General features: G+C 42.7%; 1 protein-coding gene across 1 annotated transcript in view; it reads left to right on the top strand.

The window, feature by feature from the left end:
* The window catches only part of ZFHX3 (zinc finger homeobox 3), a 311,215-nt gene that overhangs the window by 264,198 nt on the left and 27,508 nt on the right, over positions 1-19,509 (top strand). The window contains exons 6-8 of the mRNA XM_043983329.1: positions 350-483; positions 655-855; positions 17,790-17,892. Coding sequence (XP_043839264.1) covers positions 350-483; positions 655-855; positions 17,790-17,892 — 438 coding nt within the window. The remainder of the gene's footprint in view (positions 1-349; positions 484-654; positions 856-17,789; positions 17,893-19,509) is intronic.

Below are 19,509 nucleotides of genomic sequence, written 5' to 3' on the forward strand. Positions count from 1 at the left end.
ACACGCTCGCTCACGCTTGCCAGGCAAGAGCTTAGATCCTGATCTGGGGAGTCCGGGGCAAGTTGTGCGTCCTTAGCTTGGAGACACACAAATCCCCTTTCAGGTCTTGTTATCCCAGCTCCTTACCTTTCCCTTTCCTAGTCTTTGGATGCTTAAGGCACTAACTGAGAGTGAGGAGAAAGTCACTTCCTTTCCAACGTGTTTGCCAGCCTGGATGTTCATCCTCCTGGAATCTTGGTTTTTCAAGAAATCCTGTGCTATAAATGGATATTGGTTTTCACCCAGCAGCAACCCCATTGCTGCTTGCCCAGCATAGATACTGTAATGTAACTTCCATTTTCTCTTGTAGCATCGTCCAGCCAAGCAGACAAGGAGCTTCCAGATTGTCCTGCAGCCTCCAAACGGACATCCTTCCCGAGTAGCTCAGAGCCCCCCCTCTCTTCCAAGCGACCCAAAACATCCGAGGAGGCCAGATCGGAGCAGGTGAGGCATGCAGCTTGGCCCACTTTGGGAGGCCAGGTTGTTCTGACGAGGGTGGGGGGAGGCAGGGCCCCAGGCAGCTGATCTCAGCAGTGCTGATGGGAAGAGAGGCGGGTAAGAGGAAGAGGAGGGCATGGTGCTGGTTGGAATCTATCTCCCTCCCTTCTCGTGCAGATGTTCCAATGTCCGTACTGTAAGTACAGTAACGCTGATGTGAACCGGCTTCGGGTGCACGCCATGACTCAGCACTCTGTGCAGCCCATGCTGCGCTGCCCACTCTGTCAGGATATGCTGAATAACAAGATCCACCTGCAGCTGCACCTCACCCACCTCCACAGTGTGGCCCCAGACTGTGTTGAAAAGCTCATCATGACGGTAGGTGGAGATGCCCACCCATCATTTCTCCCAGTTCTGACTTGGGAAAAATGAGGAGAGAAAATCCCCTAAATTCTGTAACAAAACCACAAAAGCCATTCAAATCTTATTCCTCTCTTTAACTTCTCTGAGACAAAAGAGGCTTAGCCTTAGCATGTCCTCAATGCCCTATTAGATGTGAATTGTGTTTATTTATTAGACTCCCCCAAATTCTTTCCTCCTTTCAGGACGCAGGGCAGGATAGCTGCCTAACCATTTTAGGATGCAGTATCCACAGGGGCTTCTGGGATGCCCAGTACAAGCCAATTTTGCCCATTTTTCATCACAGTGCAGAGAATACTTAATACGAGGGGCCAATTTGCCACTGTGCACTTTTGCATGGAAACATGGATTGCTCAGATTCTATTTTTTTAATTGCTTGAATTGTTGGGAAATTTTTTTTCTTTCTTCAATCTTCTCTATTTGCCTTTTTGCAACTTCTACCAAATCATTCCTAACTTGGTCTTATTGGACTGAGCATATCTCTGCTAATTCCTCTTCTGCACAGTGGCCCTCAGACGAAGATAGCCATCATTCCTATTTCAATGGTTCAAGTCATTTATTAAGTTGAAACCTGTTCAAATATAATACACATAATGCCCGATGAATTTTCTCACCTAGGTAGTTGGGGGCTGCTATAATAAACACCTCTTGAGAAATCTTCTGTAAAACCACCATCTATAACAAATCATGCATAATGAATCTGTGAACAATGCAATGCTGGGAATTTGTCAACCATGGTTCTTAACATGTGGCTGTGGTGATTTGGGTTGTCTAAAAGTCCACATCGTGATGTAAAAATTGCACAAATATCATTTTCAGATATCCCCTGGTCTGTTATTTTTCTAAATTATTGCATTTATTTGCGATCCAGTTATGAGTACTAGTTGTTAAAGATACCTTGGTAGATGATCAATGGGGAAGCTCTCACAAGCAACGTACAGTCCTCTTAAAGATATGTGGATGAATGTTTAATACCAGCTTTTTCATTAATATTGCTAAGTGGTCATTTTCAGATAAATTTCTGGAAGTTATTCAAGAGTGAAAGTAGATGTTGGCAAATGTGAGAATGCCAGGGCTAGGAATTTCCACCAGTCTTCTCACTTATCAGCCTCTTTACAATGAAGCTCTGACGACTGGTGAGCCATTGTAGCCAACAGAGCAGTGGGGTCAGAAGCAATGCTTCCAGGACTTGTTAGAGTTTGTGCTTATACTGTGATTATATGATGGGCCAAGTTTCATTTAAGCCTTGGGACTTTGGGTCTATATTACTTTGCATGACTGACTCACAATAGAAAATAAAACACATCCTTTTTGTTAAAAGAAAGAGAGGGAAAGTTGCAACTAGGAAAGTAAGTATAAAGTGTAGGTAATCAATAAATTAATACTAGCTAATATGTAAGTCATGCTTTAAGCCTCGTAAAGCACTTGAATAATATCATCTAATTTATAATCGTACTAATAAAATATATTTAATATTAAAGGCAAATTCTTTTTCATGTACCCTTGATCCCATCCTGTCTTCTCCAGACAATTGCCCTCTCCATGATCCCCATTCTCTCACTTATTTTTAATCTCCCCCTGTGCACTGCTTACCTGCTGCCTACAAACATACCCATGTCTCTTCCACCCTTAAAAAAAAAAACCCTACCCATCCCTGCTAGCTATCTTGCTATAGCTCTCCTTTTTTTCGTGGCTAAACTCTTTAAGAAAACCATCTACACCCAGTGCATCTGTTCTGTCACCTCTCACTTAATTCGTAGCTCTCTATAATCTGTCTTGCAGTTTCATCATCCCACTGAGACTGCTCTTTCCAAAGTTACCACTGATCTCTTAAAGGCCAAATCCAATGGCCTTTTCTCTATCCTCATCCTTCTTGACCCTGTCTGTAGCCTTTGATACTATCAATAACACTTTCCTTTTGGATACTTTTTCCTGAGGTTTTCATGATGCTACAGTCTTCTGGTTCCCCTGTATGAACACTACTTCTCATTCTCTTTTCATGCATCATCATCCAGGTTGTGCCCACTAACCCTGAGTCTCCCCCAGGGGTGTGAACTGAGCCCTCTTTTCTCACTTGTTAATCTCATCATCCCCTATGGGTTCAATTAAAATTTCTATGCTGATGATTTCAAGAGCCATCCCTAATCCATCTCCTGAGTTCCAGTCTCATTACATCAGCTGCCTTTTGGACATCTCACACTGGGTGAGCATTTCAAATTCCAAAACAGAATTCATTGTCTCTCCCCCAAAACCCTTTCCCCTTCTGAATGTCCCTATGATCGCCAAGGGCACCACTATTCTCCTGGTCACCTGGACTTACAAGCTACGTGTCCTTCTCAACTTCTCGCTCTCATTTCTGCTCCTCCCCCCCCCCCATATCCAATACCAAATCTTGTATCTATCTTTTGAATCTGCCCGCTTCTTCTCCTCTGACACTTCCCCCACCCGGGTGCAGGCCTCATCCTCTCACACCTGGACTATTGCAATAGCTGCTGGGGGGTTATTTTGGTCCAAGACACTCCTTAGTCAAACCCAATTACAAAAGCGATTTTCCCAAAGCACAGGCCTGACCACATCATCCCTATGCTCAGTCAGCTCCAGTAGCGCTTAGAATGTCCTCTCTTTACAGCCTGACTCCTTCCTACCTTTCCGGTCTTCTTACATTTACTCCACAATCCAGTGCTGCTGACCTGCCTGATGATCCTGGCACATGATGCTCATCCCCCAGCTCCCTGGGCCTTTTCATTGGCAGTCCCCCACAGCTGGAATCCTCTCCCTCCTCACCTCCACTTCCTAATTCTCTGGCTTCCTTCAAGATTCAACCCAAATCCTGACTTGTGTGTGAGGTCATTTCCAGTCTGTCTCCTTCACACCCCCACCCCATATCACCCTCCCATATCTTGTTGTTGTTGAGTTGTGTCTGATTCTTCACAACCCCAATTGGAGTTTTCATGGCAAAGATACTGGAGTGGTTTTCTGTTTCCTTCTCTAGCTCATTTTACACATGAGGAAACTGAGGCAAACAAGATGAAGTGACTTGACCAGGGTCACAGCTAGGAGGTATCCAAGGCCATATTTGAAGTTAGGTCTTCCCGCCTCCCCTTTGCCACCTAGTTGCCTTTTCTTTTTCTCGACGAGAGGTTATTTTCTAATGGTTAGAGATTCAGTAAAAAACAAAACAAACAAAAAAACAAACCAACAAGGAAAGGACTAACAACCTTCTTCATTTGGAAATTTTAGCCTTACCAATCCCTATCTCATAAGAACAACTAAATTTGGATCGGTAGATCACCTGATAAAAGGTGTTAGGGATTTTGATGACTCTCTCTATTGATTGTATTTAAATGACAGATTTGAGATGCCCACCCTGGGGACATACAATGTTCAGAAATGGGGTGGCCAGTTCAAGGAGGAAAAGAATGAATTCTGTACATCACAGGACTGTTGTTTCCTTTGGTGTTACTGAAAAGCTATCAGCGGAAGACAAGGGATTGCCTTCTTGTCATTAAGAGAGGGTTTGTGACCCAATTGGATATTTCCTTCTGCTGCCAAATAGGAAAACACACAAAACCCCAAAAAGAAACGCGGTCCTGGCAAACCTAGGTATTGTCTGGGGGACATAATTCTGTTAATTCTCATAAATATTTTTGCCCTCTTGGTCCGAGACCTTGGAATCAAGCTTGAAACAGATTTCATTCCCACTAAAAGTTAATTCCACCCCGATAAATGGAAGTAGATTACTTTCTACACAATGTCTTTCCGTTCAGTTGTAAATGGAGAGTGTTTTGAGGAGGCTTCAGTTAATAATACCTTATCAGACAGCTTTCAGGAACCTGCAGTGTCTAATATGTCTGTTGCCATGGTAACGGCTGCTTGCTTATGCTCTGCATCTCATATCTGTGTCTTTCACGGGCCCCCTTCCTTTTATACCAACAAGGAGGTTGGAAGAATATATTCCTCTGGGAATGACCGGGATTGGCCCTGTCCTTGGAGAATCATGCCCTTCCTATTTTCTCTCTAACACACCAACACCAGAGCCCAAGGCAGTATCATGACAGATCATCTATGAAAAGGGGAAGTTTACAAAACTAGAGAAGATGAGAGGAGATGACTAGGAAGGTATCGTTAGGGAGCCAGATCTGAATTTTTAGTTAATCGTACTCACTCTTGACTTGTTTAGCTACTGTATATAGCAGGTGTCAATGAATGCCACACTGTCCTTCTTACACTGAGGCCCATTATTACTGGTGAGGATTTTTGTTTGTTTGTTTGCAAGGGAATGGGCCATGGTTAGGAAGGCATTGTTACTGACCAATTAATTCATTTGGAAACGACTGTTTTGGTACTTCAGCCCTCTAAACTAGTCTAATCCTCTTTCCAACAACAGCTACTTCACTATAATTCTGGAAAAAGCTCCTTAAATGCAGATGAGATGTGGTTTATTCCATGTCTCTTCCAGCCTGATGGATCCTGTCAAAGGGGAAGAAGAGAATAATCCTTGAGCAGTGCTCTTCCAGCCCCACTAACAACTTGATCTTCACCCCTGTTTTTCCTTCTCTTCTGTAGTGTTTATTCATCCTCCCACCCCTGCATGTAGCATCTTCAGCTGCCCCTGCCTCATCTGCCCTAGTGACCATTGTCCTCACATTCCTGTTTGTGACACCTTTCTAGAATGTATTCTCAAATCTTTGTCTTTCCCCTCTTTTCCTTAGCTGTTATTTCTTTTTTTGTCCTAAGTGAGAAAGGACTCAAGACTGATGGTTTTCAGGTCTTTCTTTTCTTTTCTGTCCGTGTCTCAAGGAAACCATATCACCTGTTTACATAGTGGCTCTCATGCCCACCCCTCTAGCTGTCTAAGCCTGCCTTTGTGCTTGCTGTTTCATTCTTTCTCCATCTCAGATGAAGGTAATGAAAATAATCGGGCTTCATTAATTCTGAGCCCTGTGAGATGATAGCCATTTGGAAACATGTTTGCCAATTAGATGGGCTAAATTAGAAGTGACCTTGGTAGGCTGCCATCGCTTGCCTCTCTGAGTCTAATGAAGCTTTTCACTCAAATCCACCTCGTCTCTTTTCTGCGTTTGCGTTTCTGTTGCGCCCTCTGTCTCTTCTTGTCACCCCATCTTCCCTCTGTTCCTCTTGTCCTGGTTCTGAAGCTGTGTGTTGGGCCTCCACTCTCACCAATTTTCCTGAATGCTCATACAATCCTTTGGAGTACATCTATAGGTGTTGTGTCTAAATACTGTATTAGGGATATAATGAGATTAGCTGGGATCTTGAGAGAAAAAGAAAAGAGAGAAATGGAGAACCCAGAATCTTAAGGTTCCCTGGCATTGTGCCCAGTCTGGCATAGGTAGAAAACCTGGCAAAGAAAGCAATAGCTTCTGCTTCTACCTTCTTTGCTACAAAGCAACAGACTGATTAGTAGTGGTGGGTACTAGATTTTGAAGAAGACCGCAGTGACGTCTGTCAAGAGAAAACATGCCATTCCTAGTTTAGTCTGGAGAAGAAAAGAATTTGCAATATATATATATATATATATATATATTGCAATGAGTGTCAAGTGTCTGAGGCCAGATTTGAACTCAGGTCCTCCTGAATCCAGGGCTGGTGCTTTATCCACTGCGCCACCCAGCTGCCCCTCCCAATTATATATATATATATATATATATATATATATATTTTAAATTGTGATTGGGAAATGTTTAACAAAATAAATAAAAACATAGTAGAATATAATGTTAAGCTGTGGTTTTCGAAGTTAGCATGTGGCTCACAGAAGTCCTTAGGTACAGTTTAGTGCCCTCTGTTTCTATTTGAATTTGATACCCTTGGCCTAGAGAGCAGAAGACACGGCGGGGGGGAGGGACCCCTCCCTTCAAGTTCTGGGGAAAAAAGTGAGACTTCTTACATTGTGCTCTGGATGTCAGAAGTAAGAGGGATGAGTGGACATTTCAAAAAGGTAGAATTCAGCTCGATGAGAGTAAAAAATTCCAAGTACTTACCACTATCCAAAAAAGAGTGGGGTTAGCACAGAGGGTGGTGACTTCATTGCTGGAGGTCTTCAAGCAGAGATGGTACGTCCACTCATCAGTGATTTTGTGGGAAGCTGAAGCAGGGGGAGCATCCTGCTTAGATGCCAGGTGGGCTAAGTGACCTCTGAAGAGTTCCTTCAGTCGTCCTCAGACTCTCTGGTTAATGAGGATCTAGGTCAAACTCAGCTTGTTTGTGGGGCACATTGAAAAAGAATTCAGAGTGATCAGCTGCAAAGGGGGAAAATGCTTTGATTTCCTTTTAATTATTTAGCTTTAAAAGCATCAGTCTTGTTACCTCTGACCTTGAAGTAACTGGGCTTTATGGTTAAATTGTATTGACAAGTATGTCACGTGAGTAGGGAGAAAAAGCTTATGGAAACCAATAGACCAATCTAGTATATAGTAGAATATAGGTTTGACTAAGGTAGAATATAGGTTTGACTTTTCCTTCCTTGCCATTCTATTCTCTCCCCTTCTCCCTCCCTTATCTGCACTTATTCCATATATCCCCTTTTTACTAGCAAGTATGATAGACCCAAGGCTTGTTCAATGAATGGAACCATTTGGAGCCATTTTTGAGTTTTCTTTTTTTTTTTTTTTTTTTGTACTACCATGACTCTGGAGAAGAAACATTACTGGGCTTAGATTTGGCAGCCATAAGACCTGAAAAGCCAATTTCATCTATAAACACTGGCTTCCAAGGGAGACAAATCTAAGGTGTTGTCCAAACACATATCCACCCGTATGTTTATGTAAACCTGCAAATAACATTCAGATGTGACATTGCATGGGTGTGAACTCCACAAGGAAAAGAATGAAATGGGTTGTAATGGTAACTCTGCTGGGGTGCTAGTTAGACTTCGTTGTTCCATACCTTCAGTCATGGGATTGGGCTTCTTGTCAACTCCTGTCCCGTTACATCAAGAAAGCCTTTATATCAGGGTGGTTCCCCAAGCTGTCACAATTGGGGCCAGGCTTATCTCTGTGACAACAGCCTACAAGGACTGAAAGCCTCGCGGTGGGGCAGCATGCAGGGTGCCCATTCCACATTCTTAAGCCTTTGAGTCAATAGGCAGTTCCAAAATCCATGCTGAATTGAGAGGCTTGGTCTCATTCCTAGTTACCGAGTCAAGTCAACAAGCATTTATTGAGCACTTACTATATACCAGGCATTGTGCTAAAGCTACAAAGAATGGCAAATAGCAGTCTTGAAAAGTGAGGAAACCTATTGTTCCCAGCCTAGAAAAATGCCAGGGCTTAGAACAGAAGAACATAGGCCCTTCTGTTCTATCATTCATCCCATTCCCCTGCATTAGCCCAGTACCTGGCACGTAGTAGGTCCTTAATAAGTTTCCTTCCTTCAAGCCCCATGTTTGCATCCATTAGATCTCTCTAGCTCTCTATATTTCCAAAACTGTGTACTCATTTCTCCCTCAAATCCTACCCTGCTTCCTAACTTCCCTTTTCTCTTGGGAACCTTGAAGCCATTTCTAATTATTCTCTTCTCCCCCAACCCTTACACCCAACCAGCTGCCATGTCTGCCTCCACAATACCTCTTACATCCTTCCTGAGTCCCCCACTTTATTGACACAGCTGAGCCAGAAGACTCGGTAGGTGCCTCCGCCACCCCTCCTTGTGACCCAGCCGACATCGTGTGAGGCAAAGGAAGGAAGCATGCCTGGCTGTCCTAGAAAAGCCAAAGCTTTGGGGAGATAGCTATTCTCCATGAATAATAAGCCCTGGCATCTTCTGCAGCTTGCCTCCCGGTAACAGCACCGGCCTCCTGGCCCAGATTTCTCCCTGCACTCGGGTTTCTACTTCGGACTTAAACCCTTGGGTCCTGACCCTTGATGGTCCCTCACAGCTACCGAGCAGCCTGTTAGGTTTCAGCGTGCTTGGATTCTAATGCGCAGTAGCATGGAATGCATTCCTCCCTCCCACCCCTGCCCTCGTGCCGCTGCCAACCTAGGCAAGTGCTTTCTTACCTTTCACACGCTTTGCTGTGCTTTCTGCTCTCTGCCTCCAGGTGCTCTCCTCTCCAGCCCATCCCCAGGCAGGTGTCAAAATAATCTACCCGAACGCACAGATATGATTTTGCTACTCTCATCTTCACAAACCTTCTGAGACTTCCTATCACATGAGAGAGAAAAAACAAATTCATTAAGCCTGCTCTTTAAGGCCATCAACAGTGTGGCTCTGAATCTGCCTTTGTAACCATGGTCATTCGCGCGCGCTCTCTCTCTCTCTCTCGCTCTCTCTCTCTCTCTCTCTCTCTCTCTCTCTCTCTCTCTCTCTCTCTCTCACTCAACCTCCTGGGCCTCAGTTTCTTCATCTGCAAAATGAGTGGGTTAGACAAGGTGACCTCCAAGCCCCCTGCCCTCTCTGGATCCATGACCCTGTGATCCAGAGAGCCATCAGCCGTTCACAGATATTATCTTGCCTTCTCTAACCTCTGTGCAAGTCACAAAGGCCATACCACCATGTGTAGAAGATATTCCTTCCACATCTTGGGCCCTTGCTTGGGTGCCACATCTCCGTGGAAGTATACCCCAAACTCTCCCAACTAAAAGTGATCTCTCTTCTTCCTCGAATTGTGTTTGCCATCTGCTCTAGCCCCCTCCTCTCCCTACCCTTATCCCATCTGGCCTTGTATCATACTTATTGGTTCTCATCTCCCCTCCTTCCTTTTCCCACCCCAGTTAGATGGCAGGCACCATTGACTCCAGCCAGATTAACCCATTTGCCTTCCTTGAACTTACCTTCCACTTGCCCAGACCTTTATTTCTGTTCAGGTTATTCCCTCTACCTTTATCTCAACCCTGTCTCTTCCTCAAGGTCCAACCTAAATCTAAATTCTCCCAGAAGCCCCTCCCCACCCCTTTGTTCCACCCAAGCTGGAAGTTGTGCTATTTTTCATCTTTGCCTCCCTTGTAGCTGATACCTTATGCCCTGTGGGTACTTGATAAAACACATTGAATTGACACAGACACTAGCTCAAGTCAGTCTATAAACATTTATTAAGCGCCTTGTATGTACCATGTGCTGTATTAAACTCTGGGGATAAGTCCCTTTCTCAGGGGGCTCACTGTCTGATGAGGGAGACAGTATGCAAATGACCATGTCCAAGCAAGATATAGACAGCATGAATTAGAGAGAATCTCAAAGGGAAGATGCTGATATTAAAGGGAAGCAGGAGAGGCATCTTGAAGAAGGTGAGATTTCAGGAAGCTGCCCACTGGACGGCTTCACTTAGAGATTCATTCAGTATCTCAAATTCAGCATGTACAAACCAGAGCACACACGTAACCTTCTTTAAACACACACACACACACACAGAGTTTCTCCTCCTAACTTCTCCAGATCTGTAAGTAGTATCCATGATTCTCTTAGTTACTCAGGCTCAAAACCTTGGAATCATCTTTTACCCCTTCCTCTTCCTCAGTACTGCCTTCCCCCTCTCCCCCGATACACCCTTACCTGATAAATTGTCGGGTCTCTTCAGTTCTTTATAAACAGTCACACCAATCTCCATGGTTTCCTGGTAGAACAGGTAACGAATGTCTTACCTTTAAAGAGCTTAAATTCTAGTGGAGGGGGGCAGCTAGGTGGTGCAGTGGATAAAGCACCAGCCCTGGATTCAGGAGGACCTGAATTCAAATCTGGCCTCAGACACTTCACACTTACTAGCTGTGTGACCCTGGGCACATCACTTGACCCTCACTGCCCCACCAAACAAAAAAAAAAAATCTAGTGGAGGGAGATGGGTAGATGGAGAAGCAAATAGAAGACTATTTGATTAGACTAGAAAGCAGTAACAATTAAGGGGAGGGAATAGGGGAAAGGGATAGGGATGAAAGGCTTTTAGAAGAAATTGGCATGTGGGCTGGACCTTGAAGATTAATGATGCATTCTGAGAGGTGGAAGCATGGAGGGGTCAGCTCATGGGCACAGAGTCAGAAAATAGAATATCCAGTTTGTGGGGCAGCTAGTTGGTAAATTTGGCTGGAATGTAGAGGCCATGAAGGGGAGCAGTACAGAATAAGATAAGCAGGATCCAGATTATAGAGGACTTTAAATGCCACCCTGAGGCATTTATTCTAGAGGCTAAAGGGGACCGCTGATGCTCTTTTTTTTTCCCCAGCAGACATAGATCCGTGTCTTAAAAATGCTAATTTGACTGTTTTATAGAGGATAGATTGGAGACCAATTAGGAGGCTACTGAAATAATCCAGGCTGGAAATGATGAGTGCCTGAAATAAGATAATAACAGTATTTAGTGGAAAGATAGGAAGAGATGTTGTAGAGAAGAGGTGTCCAAAAAAAAAAAAGCCATGGCCTGGAGAAGAGCAAAACTGAACAAAATCTAATTGGTAAATAGCTAACAAAATAAATAGAAATACAACAGAATGTAGATGATGTTAATATGTGGCTTTCTAAGTCAGTATGTAGCCCACAGGGATCCTGACCCCATTTCTATTAAATTTGGCGCCATCAATGTAGAAGTTGACTCAATGGGACTTGACTACTGATTGGCTCTAGGTAGCAAGGGAGAAGAAAGAGACAAATGTGATGTCCCAAGAATATAAACCTGCATGCCTGAGAAGGGGTGGTGGCCCTCTCCAGTGAAATGATGAAGAATCGAAGGAAGGACAGGTTTGGGGATGGGGAGGGATGATGGATAAGCTCTGTGATAGAATTGTTGCATTTAAGGTTCTGATGAACCAGCCAAGCAGAGTTAGGTGATGCAGAACTGAAGATACTGGGGATAGATAGTATAGATTTGAGAGTCATCTGTGTAGAAAAGATGAATAAAATGTGAGATCTGGTGGGGTCACCAAGGGAATAAAAAGAGCTGGGCTAGAGCCTTGGGGACAGCTGTGGAAAGGGGTTTCAGCCCATGGGGGACATAGCAGGGAAAGAGATAATGATCCAGCTGAGAGTGATCAGTCAGAGAGGCTGAAGGAGATCAAAGACAGAGCAGAGTCATGGAAGCTAAGGAAGCAGAAAGTACCCCAAGGGTGGTAGACACCATTAAAAGCTGGAGAGACATGGGATAGGACGGATAGAATAGAGAGATGGCCATTGAATTTAGCCTTGAGAGGAGATTGTTGGTAACCACAGGGAGAGCTTAATTAATGACAGTTAACTGACACAGTGGATAGCCTTCATTTGCTCAGTAAAACAGTAGGCAAAGTCTTCTCCTAGAGACAGGATGGTATAGAGATCTTGAGAAGAGAGAAAGTTCAGAATTAGTGTTGTGGAGAGTGTGTTTGACTATCGGGGAAGAATAAAAAGATGCCCATGTAGTGGTGAGAGCCCAGTCGAGATTAGCTAATGCACGACTGGGTTTTGCAGCAGACCCAGTCAGCATGATTGTGACTTACCCCAGCCATTTTCAATCTCCCACAGGTAGGAGTAGAGAAGGAAAGGGTAAATGGGCCACATTAAAGACAGAGAGAAATGGAAGTCAATGAGCTGATGATGAGAGAGGAATATCAGAGTTAAGAGATGATAGAGCAAGAACAGAGTTGATGGTGAGACTGAGGGTCTGACAATGCATGTGGGTGACTGAGGTGGAGTGATGATGTAGGAGCTAAGAAGGTTGATGAACTGGGAAGCTAACATATTTAAGGGGCCATGAATGTATATGATGGGGTCTCCCAACATGACAGCAAAGGGTTTTGATGGAGAGGAAAACTATAAGCCCAAATTTGAACTCTTTGACCCTCATGCTCCAATGTTTCCTAAACATTTGATCTTTCACCTCACCCTGCTCAGAAAACATCAGTGCTCCCTCATCTGCACTGTCCACATTCCTCAGCCTGGCTTTCAAGGGGCTACACATTTGGGTCTGAATCTACATTTCCATCACAGTCTTTTCTTGTTAATCTGTGCAAATCCTACATTTCAGCCCATTTGATGTTGGATTTCCCTAAACATATTTTCCACTTCCCAACTCTTCACTTGTTTATACCTCTTACAACACTTATTATGTACTACCTTGAATTACTTATGTGCATGTCCTCTCCCCTAATAGGATATAAGGTCTGCAAGGGCATGAGAAGCCTCTTATTCTTTGTATCCCCTACAGGGCCTAGCAAAGTGCCCTGCACAAGTTAGCCATTCAGTAAATACCTGCTGGATTCATGAATGGAAGGGAATTATGGTTAGAGATGCTTTATTCGCAGCAGAAGGGTTGATTTGGGGGTGACCAAAAGTTGGGATCTTGTCAAGTCATGCGAAATCAACACAACAGCAGCTGTGTGGTATTGTGCTGTTCCCATGTATTGGAATCTCTTTGTTTTATCACAGAATGGTAAAGTGTTAGCTGATGTTTTGTCACTTAACAGCTAAAAACAGCTGGTTGTTACTGTCAGGCAACAGGATTTTGATCTGTTCAGTCTTTCACCCTGATCCCGTCGTTACTGATCTAGAAAAGTATTTGGGTCAGTTCTTCTACTAAGGGTTTTGAGGCAATGGCAGGCTTCCCCAAAAGACTACCTGCTACTCCTCCAGTTCATTATACAGGTCTGCGGTACAAACCTACCTTTTACTAACACAAAATCCCATTTCACCAAAATGCTTGGAGAATGGTGGCTCGTTAATGAATTTTCACTTTAATTACTGCTTTACTAGAAAACCCTATTGGTTCAACCCTTCCTGAAAATTTTTTCCAGAAAATCCAGGTCCATTTTTCTGCAGTTAGTGACTTATGGGGAAAATATCTGAACATTTCTTTGATCATGGCTCTAACACTCACTTAGAGTCCTGATTGTGGTCCTTAGTTCTCTTTATACAACATTAAGTATAGACACACTAATATATTCTTAGGAATTATTTTTAAAATTAGTTCCTATTATCAGCTTTGTATTGTCATATTCCCCCTTTGCCTAAAACAGGAAGGCAGAATTATAATTGTAGTTATTGGAGGGTCCCATTTAATTTGGGACTGGTTAATTGAAGTTCTACAGCAGAAGCGAACTTGAGGAAGCTCAGGTATCAATGTAACCCATACTGTGTGTTCTCCTAAGCATATCCCACACCGATAGTGGGAAAAGACTCAAGATCTGGGCCTTACTTGATTCTTCCACTGCTTCTGTCTTCTCTTTTGTAAACTGTTGCTGAGCCAGATGAGTCTCTACTTGTAGTTGGTCAGTTAAGCATGCTTTGAATATGAGGGAGTCAGACAATGTTAGTAAAAACCTACAGTAGCCACTTTCCTTGATTTCTGTCAGAGAAAAGAGATGTTCTTTGGAGAAATATGTATAAGCAGGATTATTTTTAAAGAGAAGTCAGAGCTAAGCTCTTTTGAGCAAAGAAACAAGAGTAAGGCTTCTAAAATACAGAACCTAGAGTAAATCAGCAGAGGAAGGAGACATGAGATCGAAAGGCACAACATTTGTGTGTTTGAAAGTGTGTTTGAAAGTGGAACAGTAAAAAAAAAAAAAAAGAAAGAAAAGAAACTTGGGGGCAGCTAGGTGGCGCAGTGGATAGAGCACCGGCCCTGGAGTCAGGAGTACCTGAGTTCAAATCCAGCCTCAGACACTTAACACATACTAGCTGTGTGACCCTGGGCAAGTCACTTAACCCCAATTGCCTCACTAAAAAAAAAAAAAGTGGAACAGGCTACTGCAAATGGATTTCTAGAGACATCTTCATCCGCCGTCTCTTTGCTCAGATAAATACACAAGCCAACCCAAAGAGTATCTCTGGACTCCCCTTCCCTTAGGCTTCTTTTCCTTTGCCTCCTGGGAGTTTCCTGCCTGTTACAATTTCATATACCAAACCATTTTCCCCCCAGGGGCAGGGAAGGGAAGGGAATACTTCATATATGAAGATGCAGGTAGATAAAGGTAATTACTTAAACACATATAGGGCAAGACTTATTGGTTTGGAGACCCCGATTAAGATGCAGAAGAGCATGTGAGGTTGATGATTATATTTCGGGGAGAGTTAATTGACGGAAGGTGAAGGCAGACAAAGGACTTCTGCTTACTGCCTTCTTGAATCCCAATCAGGAATTATGATTAAAGACTCCACGAGACAACAGAGGGCTGATGAATTGGTGTCTCTTTTTTTTTTCTTTTTTTGCCGTCATTCACACTTGATTGACTTCAACCTTTCAAGTGCAAAAGTCTCTCTTTTCCATTATTATTCATAGCCATCTGAGTTTTTCTAATTAAAGTGTATGAAAACAATTACTGATCCGTCTTACTGAGTCTGTTAGTGGGGATGTCTGCCTTACTGTAATGTGTATAAAAAGCTCACAGTTTTCTATAATGATGTGCAGCTGAGGTGTTAGATAATTTTATTCTTTTTTACTCTGTAGGGTTTTTTTTTATTTCCCATGATTTATTTTTCATAATTCCTAAAGATCCCAGGAAAGGACTGATCCTGCAGCTTTGACTGAGAAGGGGCAGGAGGGAATATTCATTTTCTTTCTCTTTCTCCCCAACTCACCCCCCACACACATATACCCCCCCATTCCCCACCCCCTCTTCAGAGGCTGGTTACTATAAATTAATCGGTGACCTTTCACTTCTTGGATTCCCACTGGACTCCCCAGCCACACTGGTCAGAAATGCCTTCTATTAAAAAGAAAATAGATGGAATGAGTTTGGCATTCTCAGCACCATTGATTCATCAACCCCTGGACTTAACCAGCTGCTGTTACATGTTGTATTAAGGGGGTGCAGATGTCTATAAGAGACAGAAATGCTGTCTCACGTAGTCTTACTCACCTGTACTGCACCTGTTCTTTGGTATATGATTCTCAGATGTCCTTACCCTCAGTACGTGTCATTTAGTGAACGGAGAGTTTGGTGTCTGCCTTTCACATGCCATGACAGGTGTTCCCCACTGTGATGTAGCTTCTTAATGTCCATAAAGTCATTATTCAGCTTCTCTCCAAATGTTTAGCATTTGGGCCATAACCTAAAGAGAGATTTTGGTGATTGTAATGACTGTCAGCAACTATTTGGAGAATGGCTCAAGTCTTCAAAACAGATAGTAATTTATATGTTAAATATCAATGCTGGTCTAACAAGTGTTGTCCCAACTTGGAAGATGCAAACGTGTAGAAACTGGATTGGGACAGGACCTGTGATTTCATTGATATTAGGAATTTCTCAATGAGGAAATTCCTTCTCCCAGTTCAGTTCAGCACCTTCCCTGCAACTTATAGAGAGTTATGTATGGCAGTGTTGTCAAACTCAAATAAAAATGAGGCAATCAGAACTGTCCATAAAGATCCCTGCTGAAACGAATTGACATTGAAAACCACACATTAACATTATCTATATTCTATTGTATTTTTATATATTTTGTTAAATATTTCCAGAATATGTTTTAATCTGGGGCCCTTGATTAGTACTTCTGGTCAGAAATTAAGTGGCTTGGCCAGAATCACATGACCTGTTTCTGTCAAAGGCAGGATTTGAACCCAGCTCATCCCTGCCTTCAAAGCCCATTCTCCATCCACTCTACTGTCTTGCCTCTCCTGTAGAGAAGACATTTTTGAAACACTTTGTCTCTCTAACAGCCTTCCTGCTAAGTGGTTACAGGTACCAAATAAAATAGATAATGATTTCACTTGTTTTTTTATCTTCAAAATAGTTTTGTTTAGAATATGCAAATATATTAAAAGTTTACACATTAATTTTCATTTTTATGATATATGAGTTTTATTTCATAAACATATACAAATAATCTTCTAAATCCATCTTTCTGACTGTTATAGAAAAAGTGGGAAAGTTTTCCAGTTACATTAGAGAAGCATGTTAATGCACTACAAACCCCGACTTGTTTTTTGTTGTATACCAGCAGGCAAAAGTGAGCGAACCTGTTGTGTGACCGTGCTTGCAAGTCAAATTGGGCATCCCTCCTGTTAGAATGAGAGAATCTGCGTTCTGATGTTAGACGTTGTAGTGAGGCAAGATGGTTCTCAACCCCAAGTACAAGGGCTGTGGGTGATTGTGCGGCAAAATGGTGGGAAAGACCGAAGCATAGAGAGGAGCGGATGCAGAATAGTGGCTCTTTTTGATCCGGGCCAATTGACTGAGCCTCACAGTGTTTAAGGCCAACGACTGATGGCAGGGTCAGGTCCTCCCCTGCTGCTGATATTCCACAGGGCCGGCTCGGCGGCGGCGGCCACATCAGACACTGCCTTCTGATGTCTACTGCCCATGGCAGCCCCTCCAGAAGAAATCCTTGACTTGAGTGAGCCACGAGGAGTGTTCCTTTTCTCTTGATCTGAGTGTGTAAAGGGTTACAAAACGTTGTTTTCCTGGAAAATCTGCCAACTTGTCTGCCCATCCTCCTGCTTTCCTTTGTTCCCTTTTCTTCTTATTCTTACCCTTTCCTTCCCTCTCTTATTCCCCTCCTTTTCTTGCCTGAATACATTTTGAAAACAGTACTACAATGCTCCCTGCTTCAAGATTACAGTGTACTTTACTAGGTATGATTTAATTAGGGCCCTTATTATGTTTTCAGCAGCTTAAGGTGGGCCTTTCAACTTATCTACCTAATTGGCTGCACAAGAAGTTTCACAACCCATGACAAAACATTGTCAGTGATCAAAGTCAAAATTCTGCATAAAGGAAAAATATTAATAATAAGATTATTCTTCAAGTGTGCACTGCTAATTATGTCCAGAATGTAACCGTAGAAACACTTTTGACTGATGTGAGCTTTGTCTAATAAACACGAATCTTCAGTGAGCTATGGAAAGTGACACCTCCGGCTTCACACTGGGGAAGGCTCATTTTGCTTATTAAAGAATTTTTAAACATCTTCCCATTTTGTTTCCCCTTCCTCTCCATTTGATTCTCTTCATTTCTCTGTCTCTCCTGCCTCAGGTGACCACCCCTGAAATGATGATGCCCAGCAGTATGTTTCTCCCAGCCGCTGTCCCCGACCGAGATGGGAACTCCAACCCTGAGGAGTCAGGAAAGCAGCCTGGTCAGTTTTCTTCATTCTTGCCTTCCGAGAATTGACATAAAATCAAACCCTAAGCCCAAAGTAGCATCCTTGGAGGTTTGGGGGATCATTTCTGATCCACAGAACTATACCTGTTGAGGAAATGAGAGGATCATGTTGACTGTCTTTTGCCTTTGACATCCTCTTTCTCTCTCCTTTGGCTTTTATTTGTACTTTATTCATATAATTTAAAGATGAAAGACAGAGAGATAGACAATGGAATTTTGGTATAGTTCTCTGCTTAAGTGGATGTGATCAGCTTTGTGACCCAAATGTTTTGAAATAGGCACTAACAAAAAAATCTGTGTACGCATACTGTGTGTGTATGTGTTTGTACTTATGTAGCTGTTATAAACAATACTGAGTTGATGAACCAAGTAACCTCAGCTTCCGAGATTCAGTAATGAAACTCTAAGGGGCGGCTAGGTGGTGCAGTGGATAAAGCGCTGGCCCTGGATTCAGGAGTGCCTGAGTTCAAGTCCGGCCTCAGACACTTGACACTTACTAGCTGTGTGACTCTGGGCAGGTCACTTAACCCCCATTGCCCCACAAAAAACAACAACAACAACAAAACAAATAATGAAACTCTAAGCCTGGTAGCATTAGGTGATTAAATGTCATTTCCATGAGGAATTATCCCTTACAGGCCAATGGACTACATGACATGACTTTGGAGGCACAGGATCAGTCCCATCCTGTTTAAAGATTCAGTTTTACTTCTCAAGGGTGAAGTTTTACTTCCCTAGGGTGAAGAATAGAAGGTCTCTACAGATGTATTTCTTGTAGAAGTCTGTACTGTTCTCTCTTGTTTGTGGGTGTCTCCTGCTGTGTGGTTAAGGAGAGATCTTGAGCTTACACCTTCTCGAATCTTTCACCCCTCAAGAGCACCACATAGACTTAAAGTTGTCTGATTTGAGAGTTAAACCTATGGAATGAACTCCCCAAAACTAAAACATCTGATATCACAGCACCATCAACCAACCATAAATGGTCAGCTTTCCCCACCTAATGTGGTAAAACACTGAGATCTTTTTTTTTAAGAGAGTGAGGGTGTTTGTAGATATTACTGCTCCCAAGATGTAGTAAGAAATTCAGTCTAGCAGGGCCATTTCCTGTTTCATTGTAGAGACTTAGAGAATTGTCTTGTGGTAATAGATGGCTTCATTGTAGACTATCATGGATGAAAAAAGTTCAACAACTGGATTTTAACTTAAAAGAGAATGGTGTGTTTTTTTTCCCTTGACTTTATGGAGGTTAGTAGTAACCCTTACAATTTATAGGTGGGTAGATTTCCCTCCTTAAAAGAGAAATATGCAGTAAAATAGTCTCCATTTGAACAGAAATTATATGCCAAACACAATATGATTTGGCTGAGTTTTTAAGAATCAACATTTTTTTCTTCCCTTTTGCAAATTTTCTGGGACTTAAATGGGGAAAAATAAAAGAGATCTGGGCCAAAATTAGTAGCTGCTCTAGACCCAAGAAAATAAAGACTGAAAAAAGCAAGGATAACTTCAGTGTGCCTTCAACTTCCAGAACAATTGTCTATGTTAAAGGTCTGTTGTAAATTGTAACTTTTTCATTCATTCTTTTACTCCT

This window comes from Dromiciops gliroides, chromosome 2, assembly GCF_019393635.1.
Source record: "Dromiciops gliroides isolate mDroGli1 chromosome 2, mDroGli1.pri, whole genome shotgun sequence".
Taxonomy (NCBI): domain Eukaryota; kingdom Metazoa; phylum Chordata; class Mammalia; order Microbiotheria; family Microbiotheriidae; genus Dromiciops; species Dromiciops gliroides.